The sequence below is a fragment of the Dendropsophus ebraccatus genome, chromosome 5 (assembly GCF_027789765.1).
Source record: "Dendropsophus ebraccatus isolate aDenEbr1 chromosome 5, aDenEbr1.pat, whole genome shotgun sequence".
In the NCBI taxonomy this organism is placed as follows: domain Eukaryota; kingdom Metazoa; phylum Chordata; class Amphibia; order Anura; family Hylidae; genus Dendropsophus; species Dendropsophus ebraccatus.
Genome location: NC_091458.1, coordinates 70093822 through 70118517, shown reverse-complemented (window position 1 = coordinate 70118517; position 24696 = coordinate 70093822). Strand labels below are relative to the sequence as shown.

The 24696-nt window shown below is 42.4% G+C and overlaps 1 protein-coding gene across 3 annotated transcripts in view; it reads right to left on the bottom strand.

The window, feature by feature from the left end:
• The window catches only part of VWA8 (von Willebrand factor A domain containing 8), a 192216-nt gene that overhangs the window by 44736 nt on the left and 122784 nt on the right, over window positions 1-24696 (bottom strand). For all 3 annotated transcript variants that reach the window (XM_069970562.1, XM_069970561.1, XM_069970563.1), the window contains exons 30-38: window positions 24338-24540; window positions 22743-22859; window positions 22580-22644; window positions 22364-22489; window positions 21364-21473; window positions 20921-21075; window positions 19560-19755; window positions 10698-10779; window positions 7838-8042 (exon numbers count right to left, since the gene is read on the bottom strand). In XM_069970562.1, coding sequence (XP_069826663.1) covers window positions 7838-8042; window positions 10698-10779; window positions 19560-19755; window positions 20921-21075; window positions 21364-21473; window positions 22364-22489; window positions 22580-22644; window positions 22743-22859; window positions 24338-24540 — 1259 coding nt within the window. The remainder of the gene's footprint in view (window positions 1-7837; window positions 8043-10697; window positions 10780-19559; window positions 19756-20920; window positions 21076-21363; window positions 21474-22363; window positions 22490-22579; window positions 22645-22742; window positions 22860-24337; window positions 24541-24696) is intronic.

Genomic DNA, 24696 nt, shown 5'->3' with positions numbered 1-24696 from the left:
GGACTGGTATGTGATTGTGACAACTGTGGAGCGGCTGTAGTGAAACACACCCAACACCCAAGCTAAAATTTAGCAACAGGGCCCATCAGCCTGTAGCTACGCCCCTGCCCTAAGTTTTACAGAACTGTAAGAAAGAGGCTAGACAAAAATGGATTTACATATCAAAAAGCCACTAACACCTAAATAGAAGAATACAAAGTAATAGGGAACTAAAGAGAAGTGATCATGCCATGTGATTAGGTGATATTCAGTGATATATCACCCATCTGCATTGGCCAAAAAAAAGATGCTGGAAAGTTCTTTCATGAAAGGTACATAAGACCAATGATATCACCTGCAAACAGTCCATATCAGTCCCATTAAAACTCTATGGTAAAATACAAAAAGCTGGTCCTTGATAAGACTCCATCCTACAAAGCTGTCAACAGCTCTTCATAAAACTGGAGCAAACTTAATGTAGACTATTGTTTATTGTTATTTTAGTCAATGCCTCCAAAAATTCAGAACATCACAAAAGCCCAGGCATAGCAATTTACTACTAAGTGAGATTTTTTTTAAACTTGATGACCCCATCATTTTTTCCTCTGCTTGATGTGGAAAATCATGTACTAATAAAATAATGAATTTGTATTTATTTGATATATGTAACATGATATATGCCCTGCACCCAGCTGCAGTTCTGAGTTAGGGTCTGTTCACACTGGATGAAGATGGTGAATTGTAGCGTTCTTATTGCTGCTGGAGGAAGCTAGGGTGACTGGATGTGCTTAGGCAGAGGCGGTAAGAGGAATGGCTTAACAAAGGGCTAATGTGTCCTTCTCTTCATTCATCAGAAGATGAGAGGTACGGCTAACTGGTAGTGGGCATTACCTTAATAACGGCATAACTCTTTATCAAGATTACTTATAAAAAAAAAAATAGAAATAAAATATATATTTTTAAAAATCAAAAAGCAGTCTGTGAATGTCTACCGATCACGGGACCTCTGTACTATCAGCTACAGCTCAATGCTGCCTCCATGTGGTAAGTATGTTGTCATAGCAGCTGGTAAACTGTCTGGTGTAGTAATATTAAAAAGGTGGTTGTGCTTTTAAGTCTTGAAAAAAAACTAAACTGTATATGCTTGAAATATACTGAATGTTTCTGTCAGACAAAATTACAAGAAAATAAAATATGAAAAATGAGGAATCAAGATATTTTTTATGGAAAAAATATCTTCATATTTAATATGGGAAAATTTTAAGGGGTTGAGCAGTGTAAAGTTCTTACACATAGATATGACCAGGCTGCATGATCAAAATAATAAAGTTTGTGCTGGGTGCTGGGTTATAGGAGGTTAACATATTTATTTATCATGTTTTTCCAATTTGTTCATTAAAAATATGGGCAGAAAAAAATCAAGTTACCAAAACTAGATCTGTTTTCAGTGTTTAGCTTAATTTTCCGCAGCCATATCTGCGTCAATAACATTTTATTTCAGATTTCTTGCCAATTCTGTCTGTCTGCAACAAACCCACAGAACAGCTGACATGCTGCTGATTTACTACACTGTAGGCCGATCTCCACAGACATATCCGACTCTTGTGAACGTAGCTTTATAGGGCTATGTGCTATAGTACAGTATAGTAGCACCTAGCAACTAGTGTCCTGTAGTTAGATGGTGAAGACTGTGTAGAAGAGTGGTGCTCAGCAGGGCTGGTTAATCATTCACATATACATGCACAGCGCACGTCTGCTCTGCTATTTATTGCTCTAAGACCCTGCATGGGCTTCTAATAACAGGAATGACAATATACAAAACCATGGAGACTCCCTTACAATACTTACTACTTACAAGACTTAAGCCTATAGTAATTATTGACTGAGCAGACCATGTCTTGAATCTTGATCAAGCAATATCTTTTTTCCTCTAGGATATGGATTTTCTTTTAGAATTGTCTCATACAATAGTCTACAGTATTTCCTCGTCTCAGTTAATAGAATGAGGCCTATTTTTTCTGCACATGGCCATTCCTGACACGCTGTAAGAACGGCAACCTGAGCCTGAGTGACTATATGGCGCAATACCAAAACACAGCATTGGGTTGGGGCTAGTGCTGTATGTAGTGCTATCCTTTCGTTTTTAGGTTCAGAGGGGGTTGCAATGGTTGGACCCTCACCAATAAGACTTTATTGCTATATCTTAAATTGCCCTTACATGAAATAACTGCTGGGAATGTTCATGTTTAGCTGACCACTCTCTCTCCTACACATCTGCATCTAATATGCCCAATTCTTCTATTCCCTGATGGCAAATTAACCCAAAACTTAACTTACTAATATAGATTCTATATAGATTACTAATAGTTTTGGCTCCAGCGGCTTTTCAGTCCTTCATCCCTGACAGGAAGTGGGAAATAGAAGGATGACAAAATGTGCATGGTCCCCAGCTCCTGCGTCTCTCCTGTGACAAAGCATCATCCTCACAGGAGGCTTGGCTGGATTGTGTCTCTGAGATGTACCCTTGCCCCGGTGATGTCATCGTCTCTGACCAGCCCTTACAGCCCCATCATCACCTTCCTGAGCAGACAAGGAGTGGAAGGAGCAGGTGTTTACTAATCAGATGTCCTGCAACAGCTTTGGGCAGGGAACTGGCAGGAGGGCTAGGGGGAAGGGGCTGGCTGGTAGGACTGTAATATAGAGGGAAAGCAGTGCATCCTGGGACTTGTAGTACTGAGCAACTGCTCAAACAAGAAGTGCAACCTCAAAATACAGAACTAAGGCCCTCAAAACAAATTGTTTTTTGGTGGTTTCAGATCTGAGGCAGACAGGTGAGCAATAATATGTGCTTCTGCAGTATCTTTATTTTCTTTACTTGATGTTGGAGTACCCCCCCTTTAAGGATCTCAATCTGTATAGTTTGGAGGAAAGAAGGGAAAAGGAGGACGAATTTTAAACCTGGGATCATAATGATCCCATAAGCAGATGTCCCTATGTCTGCCCCCTCTCCTCTGTCCCCTGCCACTGTTACAATCTTGTGACAGTGGCAGGGGAGATAGGGGAGGGGGCAGAGCGCACGGCCGCATGCCCAGCGCACACCCTGCTTCCCTCCCCCCATCGGCCTCCATAGCCAGGAAACCAGAAGCCTGAGGCCTCTGATTTCCATGGCTACCATCGGGGCTCTGGGATCACTTTGCAGGGCTCCGATGGACACAGGACAGAAAATTCTCCCTCTGTAGAGGGAGAATTCTCTGTCAGGAGCCCTATAGATGCTGCGGTCGTGCTGACCGCAGTATCTATAGGGTTAACTCTCAGCACTGGAGCGTGGCTCTGGTGCTGAGAGTTGCGGCGGGTCTCCAGCTATCACTGATAGCCGGGACCCGCAGCGGATGACACAGGCGCAGCTCCTGGGCCTGTGTCATCCTGGGTCGTAAATTTACTTTTTCCCGCCACCGCACTGTAAATTAACGTCACTGCAGCCTATGTCTGATGCTGCAGCGACGTTAATTTACAGTGCGGTGGCGGGAGGAGGTTAAAAAACCTAAATAAGGCTCAGGAGGGAAATGTTTTAATAAGAAACTGAACACAAGAACAAGGGGGCACAGTCTGAGGTTAGTTACTTTACTGAAAGATTAGTAGATACTTGGAAAAAACTTCCCGCATATGTGGTTGGTAATTATCAATCCTAAGACAATAAGAAAGGAAATAATATGAGGGCAGACTAGATGGACCCAGTGGTCTTTTCTGCTACCACAGAATACTTAAAGGATTTCATATTAGCCACTAAAGTTATGGGGAGGGGGTAAGCCACAGCCAGACAGCTCTGGTGGCTGCTTATCTCTCAGAGAAAAAAAAAAGAGGGGGGGGGGGGGGTTGGGCAGTGATTTTCTATAATGCCCGACCCCTATCTTTACTAAAATCATATGCTAGTAGAGACATGTGGGAGCCCCGTACACTTGTATATATGCAATTACCGACATAAGAAAAAAGTGAATGGGGACCTCAACGCTTTAAATAAATGATTCTGCAATTTTTATCTTTCTCACTTGCATTCACCCCGCTAAAAGCCTGCAAAATAGGAACCTTAGTAGTCCTCTCTATTATATTGTGGGGCTTATTAGTTCTCTCTCTCTTTCTCTCTATAAAAATAAGATTTTCCTTTTGTAATTGCTATTCACAGACTGGCCACTAGATGGTATATTGGTATTAGACTTTCCATTAGTATAGAAGACTTCAGTAATAGTAACCAGACACTGTAACGGTAAACTCATCACTGATCACTGTAGATGAAACAGACATTTCGGATATTAAGTATGGCTGTGGTTACTAATCTATAAAACAACTGTGGATACAAAAGATTATAGCATTTCACAAAGGATTTATCAGATAAAATGATCACCATCCTTTCTATATAAGTATACGTTAAAGGAGAAGTCTGGCCAAAATAAATTTTTGATATGTTATTACTTACAAATTTCTAATGTAAAGTGTCCTTGCTCCCCAAAGTATTGCATAAATGTATTCATTCAATACATTAGGATATCACAGTAAGCCCGTTGATCCGCCGCACTGACTACACTGACTACAGCTCCCATCATCTGCTTATAGTATGAACAGGTGATGGGAGCTGTAGCTGGGTAATGGATATCACTAGCCTGCGATGCCACTGCTTATGCCGCTGGGCGCAGGGGGGAGCCGCTCAGTACACAGGAGCGCTCCCCCCTCCTCCTCCTCCTCCTTCCGGGAACCTTCCCCCTATACCACTGCTGACTCCCCGCCTGGCCGCGGCTATCATATACTGGCTCCCGATGCATCAGTACAGACACCAGGAAGCATCGGGAGCCGGTATATGAGAGCGGAGAGCGGTGGCCAGGCGGGGAGTCAGCAGTGGTATAGGGGGAAGGTATCCCGGAAGGAGGAGGAGGGGGGAGCGCTCCTGTGTACTGAGCGGCTCCCCCCTGCGCCCGGCGGCATAAGCAGTGGCATCGCAGGCAAGTGATATCCATTACCCAGCTACAGCTCCCATCACCTGTTCATACTATAAGCAGATGATGGGAGCTGTAGTTCAGTGTATATGTGGCGGATCGGCAGGAGTGCGGCGGAAATGCGGCAGATCGGCGGGAGTGCGGCAGGAATGCGGGGGATCGGCGGGCTTACTGTGATATCCTAATGTATTGAATGAATACATTTATGCAATACTTTGGGGAGCAAGGACACTTGCTCCCCAAAGTATTCCATAGATGTATTCATTCAATAAAGCACTCTACACTACATTACATTACATAGAAATCCATAGAAACAATAAAGTCCCATAAACTTCTATATAGAGAGCGCTCCCTGCTGGACACTCCATAGGAATTACACCTTTCGTCGTGACGTCACTGGATCTGAGAGAATTCTAACAATTCCTGATCTACTAAATTAAGGGAAATAGCCCTATATGTGCATTTCCCATAATTAATGTACATTAGAAATTTGTATAACTTTTCATAAGTAACAACATATCAAAAATTTATTTTGGCCGGACTTCTCCTTTTAACTACTTTCTCTGTGGATATTTCTTTTAAAACATTTATGGAAACAACATATAGAGTTGTTTTGTTAAGCTTGAAAAAAAAAAAAAAGCATGACAAGTAACTTATGACCAGGGCACCATTTACTGTAGAGGATGCTCCTGGCATTGTGTGTGAATACAGTTCTGCTTCATTACCCAACACTTCCACCTCCATGAAATTTATGGAGTACTCTGTATCAAAATGGTAATAAAAGAAGGAAAAAAGAACGAAAATTACTACAGTCCAGTTTGGAGGCTACCCATATATGCCTAATTTGCCTATAATAAAGATCTGGACCTATCTATAACCATGGAAAACAGTAAAAAGGCTGACAATTTCACACATACCAATCAGAAAAGGGGTTGTCTGTGGCAAAAAAAAAAAATAAAAAAATTATATATATATATATATATACACAAACATACAGTTGGGGGTGCTATGAAAGATGTAATACCCACTTCCCCCCAATCCCACACATTTGCTGTTCAAATGGCTCTTAGCTCCTGCTTAATCAACTTCTGCTTTGTTTCTGTGATGTGTTGTCACCCCCAAGAACTGCCCTCTCAGCCAACAACTGGAACAGGTGAGATACCATTGGGACGACATGTCAAAGGAACAGGAGGGAAGCAGTACAAGCAGGGAGCTGTCATAATGGCAACTGCATGGTATCAGGGGAGGTGAGTATCACTTCTTTTATTCTTATGACACATTATTTTTTTAATCCCCAGACAACCCATTTAAAATCACTGTCAGGGTGATGGAGACCAACTGATGCTATACATGTTGTACATGTGTTGAAGTAAAGCTCTTAGACTCTGGTATAACACTGAACTGTATATAATTCACTGCGATATGTATACTGCTACACATATGCACTGATGTATACAATAGTGTAATGGAACAACATACCCCCCCCCCCCCATTACATGCTTTTTTAGCTCCCTATATATTTGCATGCTATGCCAATGCGGAGGAGGTGTGAGAATCCATGAGACACCTCTGAGTCTGTGTATCCCCAGAGACAGGTGAAGACAAGGTACTATCTTATGAGTGAGTTTAGTCTATGGGTACAAACCCACTTGACGTATTTGCTGCGTGAATCAGTCTTAAAAATAAGCAGGCAAAACGCAGGTTGGCTTTATACAATTGTTCTGCGTTAAAATACGCAATTGCGTATTTTTGAAGCGTGAAGCTTGTTGTTAGCAAAGCATCAGTTGTTAAAATACGCAATTGCGTATTTTTGAAGCGTGAAGCTACATGCGTTTTTTGCACAGGTTGTTAACAACTGATGCTTTGCTAACAACAAGCTTCACGCTTCAAAAATACGCAATTGCGTATTTTAACGCAGAACAATCGTATAAAGCCAACCTGCGTTTTGCCTGCTTATTTTTAAGACTGATTTACGCAGCAAATACGTCAAGTGGGTTTGTACCCTAAAGCTCCATTTAGTGGTGGCAACAGCCAGATTTGTACTTCTGTGTCATAATAACAGAGCTCTGACTGGTATAAGGTTATACTGAGAAATCAATCAGTACAAATTCTGAAGCCTATTAAAGCGGCAGTAAAAAATTATTCACAAAATAACACACATTACAAAGTTATACAACTTTGTAATGTATGTTATGTCTGTGAATGGCCCCCTTCCCCGTGTCCCACCACCCCCACCCGTGTACCTGGAAGTGTAGTGCATTATACATACCTGATCCGTGCCGACACGCGTCCCCCATCTTGTGCCAAATGTCATCTTCGGCCGGCCGGCCCGAACACCTTCCATCTTTCCGAGTGCCGGCCGCGTCATCAGCCGCTGAGCCGCGATTGGCCGAGCACAGTTATGCTCAGCCAATCGCGGCTGAGCAGCTGATGACGCGGCCGGCACTCGGGAAGATCGAAGGTGTTCGGGCCGGCCGGCCAAAGATGACGTTTGGCACAAGATGGTGGACGCGTGTCGGCACGGATCAGGTATGTATAAAGCACTACACTTCCGGGTACACGGGTGGGGGTGGTGGGACACGGGGAAGGAGGCCATTCACAGACATAACATACATTACAAAGTTGTATAACTTTGTAATGTGTGTTATTCTGTGAATAATTTTTTACCGCCGCACTACCCCTTTAAGGTATTTTAAAAAAAATTGTCCAAGATTGCACATCTACCTTAAAGTGTCCCTATCATCATAGAAAACTCCTGACATGTTGCTAAGACATGTCAAAGTCAAGTCATTTTTATGACAGGGATTTAGGACTAGCCGTCTTATTGTAGTTATTAACTCAAGAATCCAAGACCAAAAAGATCAGAATCTTACCTGCACCGGCCGCCCATCCTCTTGTCCAATCATATTTCTCCACTCAAGCAAGGAGCGCTGAATGCTTTCGAGTCCAGTTTCCCATAGCCTCACGCTTCCTCCCATATCCACAGTAACAACTCCTTTGTTTCCTAGTGTTGCCAGCAAGACATCGCTGTCAGATATTTTAGACAACCATGATGTATAGGGGGATACAGATGACGCTCTGGAAGACACATCATTGTCATGAACAATTACAGTATATAAATGATGGTATACAACATGCATTAAAGAGGACACCGTGCTAACATTTTAGCAGTCTTCACTTTTATTTTGTGTAAATCCAGAGACCCATGATTACACATTAGTGACACGCTCGATTTCGGCTCACAATGACGTATAACACATCCAGATGCAGCAACTTACTAAATAAGATGTTCAGTAACTCAGATTGTTGGCAAGTAGGTTCAAGATACGGGCGGACATGTCAAGTATTATGACACACGCTTCCTTGTCCTTTGAGTTGTAGGAGAATAATAACTACTTATATTTCACTTATATATAATAAATTATATATTTCAAATAGATCTTAAATGTCTTACATAAAGATTACAGATTAAAAGCTATATCCTATACAAAGAATAGGGAAAACCAGCTGATCGGTGGGGGTCCAATCACTGGCACCTCCACAGATGATAAGAATGGAGGTCAACTGTCCCCCAGTTTGCTGCCACTCTATTCATTATCTAAGATATCTGAACATTACAGAGTGCTGAACATGCCCATGTTCGCAAATCCCATAGACAGTAAATAGAGCAGCATGTGCACTGCCACTGTATTCACTCAGAACAACTGACCTCCTTTCTCTGTGGGAGTTAATATTATATATAATTTTATTCTTAATAGAAAATATTAGAAATATTTTTTTATCAACCTCTTTGGTGGGCTATGTACCCTATAAGTGTAATGTGACCTCACATATTATACAGTGATGATGCAGGAGATGAGAACAAGTGCACACAATTTCTCCTGTTCATAATGACATGTCTACTGGCTAGAGATAAAGCTTGACAGGAAACCAATGGCTTCAGGGTGTGAACTAGACAAGGCACATTAATAAGAGATTGTGAAGTGTACTTGTCTTACTCAGGGGAAGATGATGTTCAGACAAAGATTTGGGTCACTCCAGGAAAAAGCAATTTGGTGCTTGAATTATAGTAAAGCATTCATCATGAAGGTAATAATCCAAAGACTATGGCAGAGAACATTACTATGTGGGTGATCAGAACCAGTGTATCTGCGCCTAACAAAGGCAGATCAATGACACAATTTGAAAGCACTATGTTATAGATAGATCTTCACCGGAGCTCATCTCGCACATCATAGGTGGAAATATTTATCTGCTAATTGTTGCTATAATAATATCTACAGGTCTAAAACAAACAAACATAGCAGCAGCAGCTAACACAGAGGTATACGATGGAAGAGAGTCATACTAGTCATCCCATTAAATGATGGGATCAGAGACAATGAATATGTGGTGGGCACAGATGTAATGCTACAGCTGGAGGACCTAAAGCTGCCTGCACAATACACAATTACCCTTCCCACCCTTCTCTGCTATGCTCCTTGGTGTAGGCTTCAACTCCCACAAACTGACCCACAATAAATTAATGGGTATCACAATAAATATAGGTGTTTAATAGAGAATAACCATATCAGGCCAACAAATGTCTCCTTTCCTGCAAGTGTTTTCATGATTTTCTCCCCACTTTTTTCTAGTATCAATCGTTACCTGACTTGTTACCCCACAATATTATATGGTTCTAGAGTTATACTATATTTATCACTCCTGATTGTGTTTGCAGTACCTTAGCGACTGCTCTTTTGTCATTATGGCACACATTACATAAAATGTATTCACCCTAAGCCAGCATTGAGCAGATACCAGAAGCCACATCATCAATACACCTAAACATTTTCTATTAGTATCTTACTTTTGATATCTATAAAAGTTCCATATTGAGTGACTAAAATGTATATTGGCTTCTGGACAGGCTATCTGGCTCCTATACTCTACAATAGTCTTTCTATTCTCGTTCTAAACCATTGGTTAAATAATTGTCACTGTGTTGGCTCATTAGATCCTTGGAGCTATTTTTATTCTTCTGCTACAGAAAAATAAACCACATACAAACATTAAACAATAAAGACAAATGGATAGATACCCCACATTGGCATACCAAGCAAACCTTAAATGGAACCAATCAGCCCAATTGGGTCGATATGGTTCACGTTCACTAGAGCACTGTATAAAGCTCCTGAGCAGCCTGTGAGCAGCCCGTATTGGCCGTGGCTGCAGCCGAAGCTTTATACGGGAGAAAAGGAGGCTTTATTACCGGGGCACGTGGAAGGCATAGGCGAGGAGGTAGTCATCTGGGTGGCTCCCTGCCCGTGCCTAGTCACCAATGTCTGCCTGTCAGCACGTTCGAAGAGATGATTGACAGGCAGAGAGGCCCATTACTTTATACAGTGCTCCAGGGAACCATACCAGCCCAATTGGTCTGATTGGTTCCCTTAAACTATTTCTCCTGTCTTTGCTTACACACTGTTTCTGGCTTGCTTTACTTACTATGGTGGCAATACATGCAGTATCTCATATGCCTATAATGGTAATGGCTACAGACACCACTGCACAGTTTTGTTTTTTTAATAATTGGTTTGTTTGCCGGGATGCAAAATGAATCAACTTTCTAGACTTTCTTTCAAAAAGCAAGGAACTTTTTTTTTATGAAAAATGTCTGCTTGCCACAAGGGGTTATAATAATAAATAATTTTCCTTGTGATATCTATTGATACATATAATTTAAAATGATCTTACCTTGGAACTGGTATATACTTCAGTTTTTTTGAATTAAGATCTGTAACTTCTAAGTATGAAGAAGAATTTGGAGGAAGAACATCTACAAGAAAATATAAAAGGTATATGAATTATACAACATTAATATTGCATATACATGTTAAACCTTGATATTTAAAAAAAAAACAAAGTTAAGAAATCAATTTAAGAGGAAATATGAAATCGAATTATACGGTCATTTAAAGTACAATTGGATGTTTGCATGCTACAAGCTGGGAAGTCTAATCAGAGTGCAATAGACATATAATTTCTAACATTCCTTTATTTACACTATAAATGACCCCTTACATCAAGGAGAAAGGAATATTGTACATATAAGGTTTTAATAGAATCAAAGGAAACAAATCACTTTACAGGCAATCTTGTACAACCGATATACAGTGGTCCCTCAACTTACACAATATTAATTGGTTCTGGGATGACCATTGTATCTTGAGACCAAAACTTTATACATCACTCGAGAATGAGGAAAAATAAACAGATAGTGAATATGGATAAAGCCAGACAGAAAGAGCTACTGGAAGCTATGAATTACTTTCTATAAAGGCTGGAGCGCTTCCAGGGTCCTGTACAGATCACACAGGGTCCCAGAAAAATAAAATAAAGCTGCCCTCACCTGGTGCCCAAAGGGGCAGCTCATCCTGGTACAGGTAAAGAGCAGTACAGGACATGTAGTATCAAACTATATACTGTAGGAAGGGAATACTAGACAGCCAATCACTACATGCAGGTCAGTACACTTTTTTATTTTTTTAAAATATTTTATTAGTATCACCAGTATTGCCAAGTTGTACATCACTTTCAGGAGATACAATCAAAAAGACCAAAAGAAACTGCACATGTCTAAATACTCTTAAGTGTGGCGGACTGTCTGTGGCATTGTATTCTGAGCAGGGCCGTCTTACCCATTGGGCATGGTAGGCGGCTGCCCGGGGGCCCTTGCGTCCTAGGGGGCCCCTGCCCGCTGTCACAGCGGGCAGGGGCCCCCTAGGACGCAAGGGTCCCCAGGCTGCCGCCTCCCATGCCCAATTGGTAAGACGGCCCTGCGCGCCCCCCCTTCCCCTTCTCTTGCGACCGCAAGCACTTTCTTGCTTGCGATCGCAAGAGGAAATCCGGCCCCGGCTGATGCGTCGCTCCCCGGGGGATTCTCCGGGAGCGCACGCATCAGGAACCTCAGTGCGCGTCGCTGGGGTTTCCTGTACCGGAAGTCCCGGCCTGGGCGCACACTGAGCTTCCGGATGTGTGCGCTCCCTGAGAATCCCCCAGGGAGCGACGCATCAGCCGGGGCAGAAGAGGAGAGGAAGCAGCGACGGGGGAGCGCTGGTAGGTGAGTTGGGTGTTTGTTTTTTTTATCTGCTGTGCAGGGGGGAGCGATCCATAAGGGGGGGAATACGGGGGAGCCATCTATAAGGGGGGAATACGGGGGAGCCATCTATAAGGGGGGGGGAATACGGGGGAGCCATCTATAGGGGGGAAAACAGGGAGAGCCATCTATAAGGGGGAAATACGGGGGAACCATCTATAGGGGGGATACAGGGGGGGAGCCATCTATAGGGGGGGATACAGGGGGGAGCCATCTATAGGGGGGGATACAGGGGGGAGCCATCTATAAGGGGGGTGATACAGGGGGAGCCATCTATAGGGGGGATACAGGGGGGAGCCATCTATAGGGGGGATACAGGGGGAGCCATCTATAAGGGGGGAATACGGGGGAGCCATCTATAGGGGGGATACAGGGGGGAGCCATCTATAGGGGGGATACAGGGGGGAGCCATCTATAGGGGGGATACAGGGGGAGCCATCTATAAGGGGGGAATACGGGGGCGCCATCTATAGGGGGATACAGGGGGGAGCCACCTATAGGGGGGGAATAAGGGGGAGACATCTATAGGGGGGGATACGGGGGGAGCCATCTATAGGGGGGGGATACGGGGGGGAGCCATCTATAGGGGGGGGATACGGGGGGGAGCCATCTATAGGGGGGGATACAGGGGGGAGCCATCTATAGGGGTTGATACAGGGGGGAGCCATCTATAGGGGGGGTACAGGGGGAGCCATCTATAGGGGGGGATACAGGGGGGAGCCATCTATAGGGGGGGATACAGGGGGAGCCATCTATAGGGGGGGATACAAGGGGAGCCATCTATAAGGGGGGAATACGGGGGCACCATCTATAGGGGGGATACCGGGGGCAGCCATCTATAGGGGGGATACAGGGGGGAGTCACCTATAGGGGGGAATAAGGGGGAGACATCTATAGGGGGGGATACGGGGGGAGCCATCTATAGGGGGGGGATACGGGGGGGAGCCATCTATAGGGGGGGATACAGGGGGGAGCCATCTATAGGGGTTGATACAGGGGGGAGCCATCTATAGGGGGGGTACAGGGGGAGCCATCTATAGGGGGGGGATACAGGGGGGAGCCATCTATAGGGGGGGATACAGGGGGAGCCATCTATAGGGGGGGATACAGGGGGGAGCCATCTATAGGGGGGGGTACAGGGGAGCCATCTATAGGGGGGGATACAGGGGGGAGCCATCTATAGGGGGGATACAGGGGGGAGCCATCTATAGGGGGGGATACAGGGGGGAGCCATCTATAGGGGGGATACAGGGGGAGCCATCTATAGGGGGGATACAGGGGGAGCCATCTATAGGGGGGGATACAGGGGGGAGCCATCTATAGGGGGAATACAGGGGGAAGCCATCTATAGGGGGGATACAGGGGGGAGCCATCTATAGGGGGGATACAGGGGGGAGCCATCTATAGGGGGGGATACAGGGGGGAGCCATCTATACGAGAGGGGGGGGATACAGGGGGGAGCCATCTATAGGGGGGGATACAGGGGGGAGCCATCTATACGAGAGGGGGGGGATACAGGGGGGAGCCATCTATAGGGGGGGGATACAGGGGGGAGCCATCTATACAAGGGGGGGGATACAGGGGGGAGCCATCTATAAGGGGGGATACAGGTGGGAGCCATCTATATTAGGGGGGGGATACAGGGGGGAGCCATCTATAGGGGGGGGATACAGGGGGGAGCCATCTATACAGGGGGGGTAACAGGGGGGAGCCATCTATAAGGGGGGAATACGAGGGAGCCATCTATAAGGGGGTAATACAGGGGGAGCCATCTATAAGGGGGTAATACAGGGGGAGCCATCTATAAGGGGCCAATACAGATGTGCAGTGTGTAGAGAGATGAGGATGGTGACAGGGTGTGGAGCCTAATATGTCTGTCTGGCAGATTCTGTGGATTCATGGCTCGGAGAAGTTCTCATAACGGCACAGGGCAAATGGAAAAGAAGATGAAAAGGGAAGAACTCCGATCAGAGAAGACGTCTCATGTGAGTCACTTGATGTATCTGCACTGTAATGTATATGGTGTACAGAACCTGTGTAGAGCTGGGTACCTCTATATGACTGGATGAGGTGATAGTGATCTGTGTACAGTGGATTAGTCAGTAGCAGCGGTGGTGTTAGTCAGTATGCGGTGGTAATATTTGTTGCTTGTTATCTGGCATATATATAGAGAAGGGCAAAACAACATGTCTCATATAGACAGAGGGGCAACAACATGACTATTATATTATATATGAACCATGTTGTTTCCCTGTATTCTGTATAGATGAGACATGTTGCACTGGTGTGACAATAAACCCTGCAGATTGCTGTTGGAAGTGCTGTCTCCATTGCGTTTTTTGGATACTTTGAAGCCAACCTGGTCTGGTTTGGTGCGGCACGCACGCACGGTTATTTTTTGTTTTTGCGCTGCTGAAAGACTGTATTGTGAATTAAAGTTTATGTTAACAATAATTAGTATTTTTTATTGTAGGCTAGGCTAGGGGCGGGGTTGCAAAGATGGGGGGGGTTTTGATGGCGGCGGCCGCGGGGGGTGGGGCCCAATTCGCACCTCTGCCCAGGGGCCCATAATGCTGTTAAGACGGCCCTGATTCTGAGTCTGGTCTGAAGTTATGATGGTCCAAAAAGGTATGTTGAAAATATTGTAACCTGAGGCCATTGTAAGTTGAGGGACCAACCAGCGAGCAGGTGAGCAGGAGCTGCGGGGGGGGGGGGGGGGCTGCCCAGGGGATCGCTGATTGTCCGGGCAGCCCATAGGATACAGTAGCGTCTGCTGACAACACTCCTATTCCACAGAGCGACGGCAGAAGATCGTTGCTGTATCAGTCGTTTGTTTTTCAACATGTTGAAAAACAAGCGACTGTATCGATCAGCCGAAATGAACGATGTCGGCTGATTGTTGCTGTCAATTCCACAGGACGATTAGCAGCCAAAACGGCCGAATACGGCCGATAATCGTTCCATGGAATAGGGCCTTTAAGCTATGGTATCGGTGCTCAGAGATAAGACAGAAACCTTGATTACCTAGTGGAACTGTGTGAATTGTCTTTTGCAGGTAGACTGGCTCAGCTTGCAGGTACAGTACACATTCTCAGGCTCTCCCTGTCTTGCACAAGTTAAACCCACCCCCACTTCCTGTAATTTGTCTTGTGCACGCTGTTACTAGAGACAAATTTCTCTTGAAAACAGGCAATGGAAAGCAGACTGTAGAGAATTGAGACATCTAGTGGGCAAGACTTTAGAGCTTTTTTTTCTGAGGAAAGGAGTCAATTTTGGTTAAAAAGATTTGCGACTACACTAGGACTCTGAAATAAATGGACAGAAGCTGTTTGAAATGACAGTGACCAGCCATAAAGCTAAAAAAACGTGCTGGTACATCACCCAGCACACTTCCCAAACAAACCCTTGTAGCCTGGTTCCCATGTACATATAAACCGCAAACTTAGTTTAATAATCTCCAGTGCTGTATTTAAATTACCAGCTAAGTAGTCATCTGGGCGTGTTGCTGGGTCAGCTAGTCACAGTCCTGGGCAGGTAACTGCTCTGTAATCAAGCCCCTCTGGGCTTGCTGGAAAGCGCTGCATGCTGAAGTCACCCGGGGACCGCCATTGCACATCGGCCAGGCCGATGTCTTTACTATGCTGCGCATGCACAGTACAGCGGGAGAAGACGCTGCTGTACTGCGCGGCGTAGTACAGCAGTGGCTTCTTCCGCTGTACTGTGCTTGCGCGGCGTAATAAAGATGTCGACGCAGCCGAAGTACAATGCCGGCCCCTGGGTGACGTCAGCATGCAGCACTTTCCATATAGTAACTAAATGTAAGGATGTCTGGGAAATACACATAAGGCAGACTAGATGGACTTTTTCCCGTTTCTAGAAAGGTGGGTCAGGGTACGCTGGCCAGTCTTTCCTAGCTTTACCTCCCAGAAAATCATTTACTCATATAAGATACAATATGGTAATCCAAAATAGGACAGTATTTTTAACATCTATAATAAATAAACTAGTTACATATGTGTTATAAGGAATAATGTGGTTGCAGCAAAAGTTGCTTCACAATTAGTGAGTCATTCAACCCAAAATATTCCTTCTTCTCACATTCTTTACACACACTATGTGAGATGAGTTTGTCACTTCAGATTCACGCTGTTCATGAATACACTAAAATAGGAAACACTAAATGACGCTGGATTCTGGTTTCCAGTTTATTTCAGATAACAAAAGAGTCGACATAGCACATTAGCTGTGTCTACAGCTGCAGTCAGAGTCAACTAAAGATGTAGTCCAGCAACAAAGGAATGGGTAAAATGTACATCAGCCTGTTTTGTTATATGGGCAATACCCAAGCACAGCAACATATGACACCAGCAGACAGGACCATGGTCCCAGATAAGTGCGTGTGATCACAAGTTCGGCTTACTTGCAAAATTTACAAACTGTCTTCTGTTTACAAAAACAAACAAACAACAGTCACACTAGAACTTCACCTACGACCCTTCAGCTGTTACAAAACTACAATTCCCATGAATTTAGCTTTGGCTGCCCTGGCTTGATGGAATTGTAGATTTTTACAGCTGGAGGGCCACAGGTTTGACAAAATTTAACATAACTGAACACAACTCTTACAACAAGTGATTTCTGCAAATTCAACATGAAATGGCACTTTTAGGCTATGATCCCACTACAGGACTTTAGCACAAAATGAGGTCTGACTACTGATAATAACGGTGCAAATAATGTTCATGATCATTATCAATAGGTAGCCATTATTTCACGCTAAAATCCCGTAGTGGGAATATAATCTTAAAGCTACTACAGTCTAAGAATTATTCAATCTCTTCATGACAAGAGTCTTCAGAACATAGTAGAGCACACATGCAGCAAACATGATATTTTGGGTTTGTACGCTGCAACCACCTTCTTCAAATCCCACCAAAGAGTCATGACAATTTTTTTTATTTTATTTTTGCCATATTGCCTGGGCTGTTTTTAACAGCATTTAGTGACACGCTATAGAGCAAGACTCATGGGCATGGAAGACAATAGACAGACTTTATCCCCTTAAGATAAATGTAAAACATCACTGAGTGTGCTCTTTGACCTTTGAAGAGGTCATTCCACAGGGAGCTACTATTGTTTTCCCTATCTACTGGTGTCACAATGCTGCAGCTGTACAGATCACTTTACAGCAGCCTCCTCTTATCACTACAAACACAACAGGAAGTCTCGGCTTTGTTTTAGCCCCAGTGGTTAGAATGAAAACCGCAAAATTTATTAATATAGATGGAAAATTTTAACCAAAAATTCTTTAAAAATATGTTTAACATAAAAACATTATTTAAACGAAAAATTTTCTGATGATACATTCGCTTTAAATGTTCAACTTAATTTTGTATAATAATCAATTTTGTTTATTTGGTTTTCAATACATTTATGTAAATCTTTATGAAATAACACAGTGAAGAAAGGGCCAGAACACGCGTGTAGATACTGAAAGGTCTGAGATGACTGCACAGCCGCTAGTTCATCTTTATTTGTGAGACTTAGTTCTGCCTGTCATGGAAATAACTGCTCGGCACGCCCCAGCTTTATAAGAGATCAGATGAGATGAGTTTCTTCAGCACGACAAGCTTTTCTGATCTCTGATCAAGCTGTCAGACACTTGTCACATATTTATCTGAGATTAGATCAGCCTGACAGTGTAAATTAAGAGCGGCTGAGATGAGGATGAGATCACCCCAGCCTGCCACTGTACTAGGGTCCATTTTTACCACTAAATCTGATATAGGTTTTTTTTTTTTTTTTTTAAGGAAAGCCTTACCATATATGTACAGTATTTTATAAGGAGCATCCATATAGTCCTTACAGACAACAGGATACAGCTAGGCTCGGGACATTTCCAGTCAGTTATGTCTCCGTGTGTGTGTGTATATATGTGTATAGTTTTGGTAAAAACAATAAACAAAACAATGACTAAAATAAAACAAAAAATAAGGTTTAAAATACTGTGTGTGTGTGTATATATAGCCTTATTGATATGTGAATGACACTTTCATTGTTAGGGTGCGTTTACACCTACAGGATCTGCAGCAGATCTGCAGCAGATTTGATGCTGTGTTCAGTTATTTAAATGAAATCTGCTGCAGAAAATCTGCTGCAGATCCTGTAGGTGTGAACGCAAAGGTGTTTTCTCACCATATGACAGCATTACTTAAGTCTCTAGTGAAAGCAATACTTATTATAAATAAAACTGTTTGGGGTAACAGCATGCTGACATGATGGGCTGGCAAGTGGGCTTGTCACCACGATTGTCAACTTCTCTCCCCTATACTACATGTCTCTATGCATGTGGCGTATCTGCAGATCTCACATTGTAAAATCACAGCATAAAAGGAGGGATTGAATGAAGCTGTGGTGCTCTGAAGGCGTTTTGCACAACTAAGGAGTTGGTGGTAGTAGTAGTAGTGGTAGTAGTAGTCAGCAGTGTGACACACACTGCACATGCTCGGCTGCTCCATTACAATGAACGACAAAACTTACATAGGGCCGTAAGGCCCCTATATTTTCACCCCTCCCAGAGAGACATACAAAATGTCACTTTTATTATATACTGTTAAAAGATTGGTAGGAGGCAGGAATTTGGGGCAGGAATTTGACTGCCACACCCATAGGGTTTAGTGACAATTAGCCTGGCATGTCTGTTTTTAGCCTCTAATGCCTTTATTGGGTATAGGGAATCAATCCCCTCATGATGTCATCAATAAAGCGTCAAGCCAGCACATACTACTATCTGTCCTGCGCCCGATGACGTCTGAGTTATCCTAGATTAAAAAACAAAGCCACTTTTTTTCAGAAACAGCTCCACTCTTTTCTTCAGTTTGTGTGTGGTATTACAACTCATTTCATTTGAAGTGAATGGAGACGGGTTGTAATGCCACTTACAATCTGAGGAAAGGCAGTATTTTTGTATTTGAACTTTTGATTGATTTTCCCAAATAATACAGTGTACATAGCATATGCAAAGAGTAAATAAGGTACCTTATGATCATGAATACGTAAAGGTGTCAATGTAGCAATGTACAGTATGTTTTCCTAGTCTTAGATAACTCCTTTGAGATTGTCATAGTTGAGGGCGACAGAAAATACATAGGGGTTGCATCATTGGTATAAGGTAAAGTAATATCTGAAGAATTGGGTGTAATTTCTTTAAACACAATAATTTACAAAAATGCTATGCTTTGCAGTAGAAAACATGATTTCTAAACTAGGACAACCACTTGATTGATGATAAAACATGTCAGGTGATGATTTTTTATTATTAGCTACATATATTGTGGATCACTAGGTTGGCTTCATAAAGCATCCATCTTACTTATATGACCTTTTTAGTCTATTTGATGCAGAAAGGTTTAAATAATAAATAAGGGGGGGGGACTATTGGGAGTAATAAAATGCCTTACCCTTGGGATAGATGTCTTTTAATGGCACCTCTGCAGCAGACACCGCTCTGACCACTTGGTTTGCTGATAATAAACTCACACAATTTGTTCTTTTCATATTTGTCAATTTGGTTGGTTGGAAAAACGGATCCGTGGGTAAACCTGCTTGATTGCCCAGAGGATGTTTTCTCTTCCAGCTATAAACTTCATTAGGGGACTACAAGAAACAAAAACTTTTACTGTTCCCAGAATATCATACATCATAGTGAGGATACACTGTACTGTGTATTACAATGCAGTCAACAGTGCTTCCGGGAGTTCCGGGAATCAGAGATGTGCAGAGATTGCCAGCCATGAGCATATATATTACATTGGCCATGATTTTCACACTGAGCATAATAATATTTATAGAATGAGCTCATACAGCTATGGTGACAGTAAATTAAGCATGTTAGCTCCGGGTTATGACTATATGAGAATAACAGTATAAGCACAATTTAATGTATGGGTTTTGCAGATATTCTAAAAAGGGGACTATTCAGAGTCACAGTAAAACAATCCTACTTTACAAACTAAAAACATGTGAGACACACTTTTGTCTCAGATTGCAACCAATCACAGCTCAGCTTTTATTTCTCAGAATGGACAATGATTGGTTGCTATCTGTCTGAGACAAAAATCTGTCATTGCTTCGTCTCAGACAAATGGATAAATCAGGGCAGTTGTTTTAATAAAGCTATATAATTTAATATTATAATTTTAGTAAAAAATATGAAACATTTCTTTGTAATATACTTTTAGATGTTACGTGGCAGCAGTAAGAAATGGCACAAGGCTCTCTGATGCCACCAATGTTTGTGCTGGGAACTGCAGGGACTTATGCCCTGGCCCCCACTCACCTGCTATCATGAAGTACTACAGTGCACACGGTACTAGAGACAGAGACCCTCCCCTCATGTATTGTAATGCATTTTAGCTGGGCATTAGAACATACAATACACTGAGGGAGGCACTCTATCTCTAGCACCTTGTAATGTATATAATCATATATGCTGTGCTCAGAATGTATAGAGAGAAAATAGAGCTCACACAGCAAACTGTAAATGCTTTAAAGGAAAAACTAATCAACATTTTTAATAAAGACCTATGGAGAAATGGTTTTGTGTTATAATAAGTACAAAGTAAGAATTCTGCTTTATAAAATTTATCCATAGCTTTACACATATTCATGGAAAATATGAATTTAATGGAAAAAAGGGCTCCAGTATGATTTTTGTTTAGTTTCTATAAAAAGTGAAACAATTGTGGTGTTTGCAAACAAATGTAGAAAGCATCTGCTAGAGACAATGAGAAGGCTGTGTAACTGCATTCATAGCCCTTACCATTAGGTCAGGAAATCCTACTACTATCGAAGCATAGCTATTTTCATCAGAAAAAATTCTATTCGGAGATGTGATTTTCTGGTCAATTGCAGCACTGAGGTTCTCAGGGGGCAGCTGATCACTGGAAATGACTTGTAGATTACAGGGCTCCAAACCTGGACAAAAAATAAAAATGAATATGCTTGCATCTCAAGTACCTAGTAGTTAAGAGGCAAATGGTTACACCTGTTTAACAGAACCGATTGCTATGAACCCTAAAGGCCAATGTAGCAACAGCCAAGCACAATAAAAATGCTTGTGCCATAATAAATCCTAGAGTGTTCAGATACTGATTTTTGTGAAACTCCATGAGCAAAATGGTAATATGATAGGTATCTTTGGGCAGGAGACTGAGCATCTTTCCACTAGTTTTTAATCATTGCCCTCATTACTTCTCTAAATACCTGTGGTGACTCCAAAACCAGCTTTTGCTGCCTCCTCTTCAAGGGCATGCAACTGGCAAACACCAGTGTCCTCAGCATCCATATGTAATGGTGTGGTGAGAAGAAATTTCCTGCAAAATTCAAAGGAAAATGACAGCAAGAGATTTACATAGTAGAAAGTTTCTAAACAGTTTCCAAAATATAAAGCAGTAAAAGTATTACGCCAACTAAATAATATCTGCTCCCCACCATCATATGGAGACCGAAATTCAAGTAAGATTTTATGATGAGGTGCATCTCATGCACGTGACTAAGGTCTCTGCAACCTTCTTCACATGTTACAGGTTATAATAATACTCCTAATATTAATTTACATGTAAACATTTATCTGCACTACAAATGAAAATCAACCATAGATATATGCAGCATATGACTTATTTCAGAAGAAGGATTTGCAAAGCAGCTCTCTGACGCTAACATATTTGAGGTGGTTTTCTCTTCAAGACAGTGCTTCACTCCAACTAGGTGTCTTAGAACAAGACTGGGGATGCAAATATATGCGGAGCCAAAAATCTCTCCTTCTGGCATCACAGACCTGATTTTCACATCCTTCTTCCCAGAATTCCCAATGGAGCATGAATGGCCTATAAGTCTTTATGATACTCCCAGGTACTCCCATCAAGGACAAACATTACCCTCTTGGACCCACTTATTTTAGACTGAAACGACATGCATTATATTCCAGAGCATACGTGTGATGCCTATTTAGCCTGGACATCAACCATGGTGAGGACCTTCATAGGTTGACTTCCATAGGAATGGTGATATATCTATCTATCTATTTATCTATATATATATATCAGCTCCTATACTGATTGGGTGGGAAGGTTGAAACACAATGGGCTTGTACATTAGTGTGAGGGAGGTGTTGTCAAAGGATTATGCCTACAAAACAAATAGAGTTTTAACAATGATAAACATAACATAGTTTATCTTGTAGATTCAGTCAGCAGATACCTACTTATTGGTCTTATTCTCAATTATGAGCCACTTATCTTCTGCCACCAAGAACACAGCTTTGAGATTAATTGGTAAGGAGATTGCATGTGTAGTGCCCTCCAGAACATCCAGGACATTGATAGAGTTACTAAAAAACAAATAAAAATCATAATTCTGCTGGGAAGTATTGCAATATAAAAATATTCTACTTGAGATTCATGTTATATACTACACCCACCCATTCTCCTTAAAGAACACCAGCCAATTCTTGTGTGAAAATTCTCTACACATTCTGTAGGTTTCCTAAAATAAATCAGGCATTTATAATTACGCCAGCACTAGGTTCTCATAATAGTTTTTTTTATTTTCTGGTGCTGTGTTAGATACACAGAAATGCTTACTTGTGCCTCTTTACTTCCCCACCAGGATGATTTTTTTGGTGCTTCTTCATCTTGCTGTGATAGCACAATACGACGAATTTCTCCACTTCTGGTGTCCAATAAAAGAATGACATTACTCTGTAAAGAAATGGCAAGGTATGGATATATCATAATCTAATATAAAAGGTACAGCTGGTTTAGCTGTGGGGAAGCAACAATGGAAGTTCAAGTAATACAAGGATGAATGGCATCTCCCAAAACAAGACCCACTTATATACAGTAGCATTCTATTGTGGCTGTTACAGGGGCCCTCCTCTGATGTGTGCACATGAGACAACATCTTTTACAAACACTGGCAGAGCGTCACTGTCCAAAACAACTGTATACCGAGGGATACGCACCTGCTTAATCCCCAATTGCTGCTGGGCTCATGGTGTCCAGGTCCCTGATAATCACCACTTCCTGATCTTTTAACAGAAAATGTGTGCTCAGCCAATAGCTGGCTAAGGAAATAGGGGTGTCACTGCTGTGGCCAATGAATGCATGAGTGGGTCATGGACATGTATCATAACTTTTTATACAGATGTAGGCAAGCAAACAATCACAGTCTTGGTGCAATATTCTTATACCATGCCAAACCATGCAAATGGTGCAGCCTACTTTTCTGATACTTGTTCAGAAAATCAATGGTTTCTTTCCCTCTACACACTGACCTTGTCTAATACATCCAGGGGCGGATTAACATTACCATAGGCCCCGGGATGTTCACCAAGCCTTGCCCCCCCCCCCCCCATCCCACTGTAACTATGGCAGCACTAGCCTTGCGTTCATAGCACAGTATAGATAATGTCATGATGTCCTGATTTGTGCAAAATTGCCATAAAAAAAAACAGATTTTTTGCAAATCATGGCGGAAGTGTAACCAGGAGACAGTACACCACTTAAAGTATAAGTCTTTTTGGGTGGTCATGGGCCCCCCAGGAACTCAGGGCCCCTGTCTACCGCCCGAAACGTCCCTATTATAATCCACTACTGAATACGTCCACTCAAAATGCAGCTGTAGATAGCTCCTATTGTCCCCGAATGAGAAAGTGTGTGACTGAAGAACAATGAAACCTTAAATGGCCGTTGTCAGCAAACAAAACTTTTTGATATGTCATAGAGACATATGAAAAGTTTTTACTGGTTGTGTCTGAGTGTTCAGACCGCAACCTATCAGAACAAGCTGGGAGAAGTATGTGCTTAGTGCATATTCTCTCTTGATTTTTTGTTACGTGATTGAGATAGCCACACAATGTAGGTCTATAAAGCTCTTTCTCCTAAACGGTCACAGTTTGACATTTAGACCAATAAAAACAAGTTAAATGTTTAGACATGTCTTTTGACATTTTATTCCCCAGCAGTATTCACCAAGTCCCCATTGTTTTAGTAGCTAAAGTACATTTTACAGTCTTCTGTAAAGCCTCAGTACCTCACAACATCAAAACTATGAAGAGTTATATGACCCTCCCCCCATAGCAGCATCATAGACACGTCAAGCTCTTTAGGACTGAGCATCTGAGAAAGAAAAATGGAAGTATATTTATATGAGACACAAATCAGTAAAGAAGAGCTACCTGTTGTTCATGTAGAATCACCTGCCCAGTCAGCGGATGACCCAGAGGTGCTACACTGACAGACGGTTGCCATACACCACCGACGGTTCTAGGGAATATGTCATACAAATCCACATAGTATCCTTTATCGCCATTAGTCTTCATAAAGTACAATGACACTGGATTGCAGGTGACTACATACACCACACTGTCTGTATCATTATCTAGGAAGAAATAATAAACTAATCAGAATGGGTTATACTCATCTTAGACAATATATTTTATTTGATTAAAGATTTGTAAACACTATATCAATACATTTACATGCTTTTTTTATTCTTCCTTTGCACTTATTATGGTGTAAAAAAAAATTCCACTTG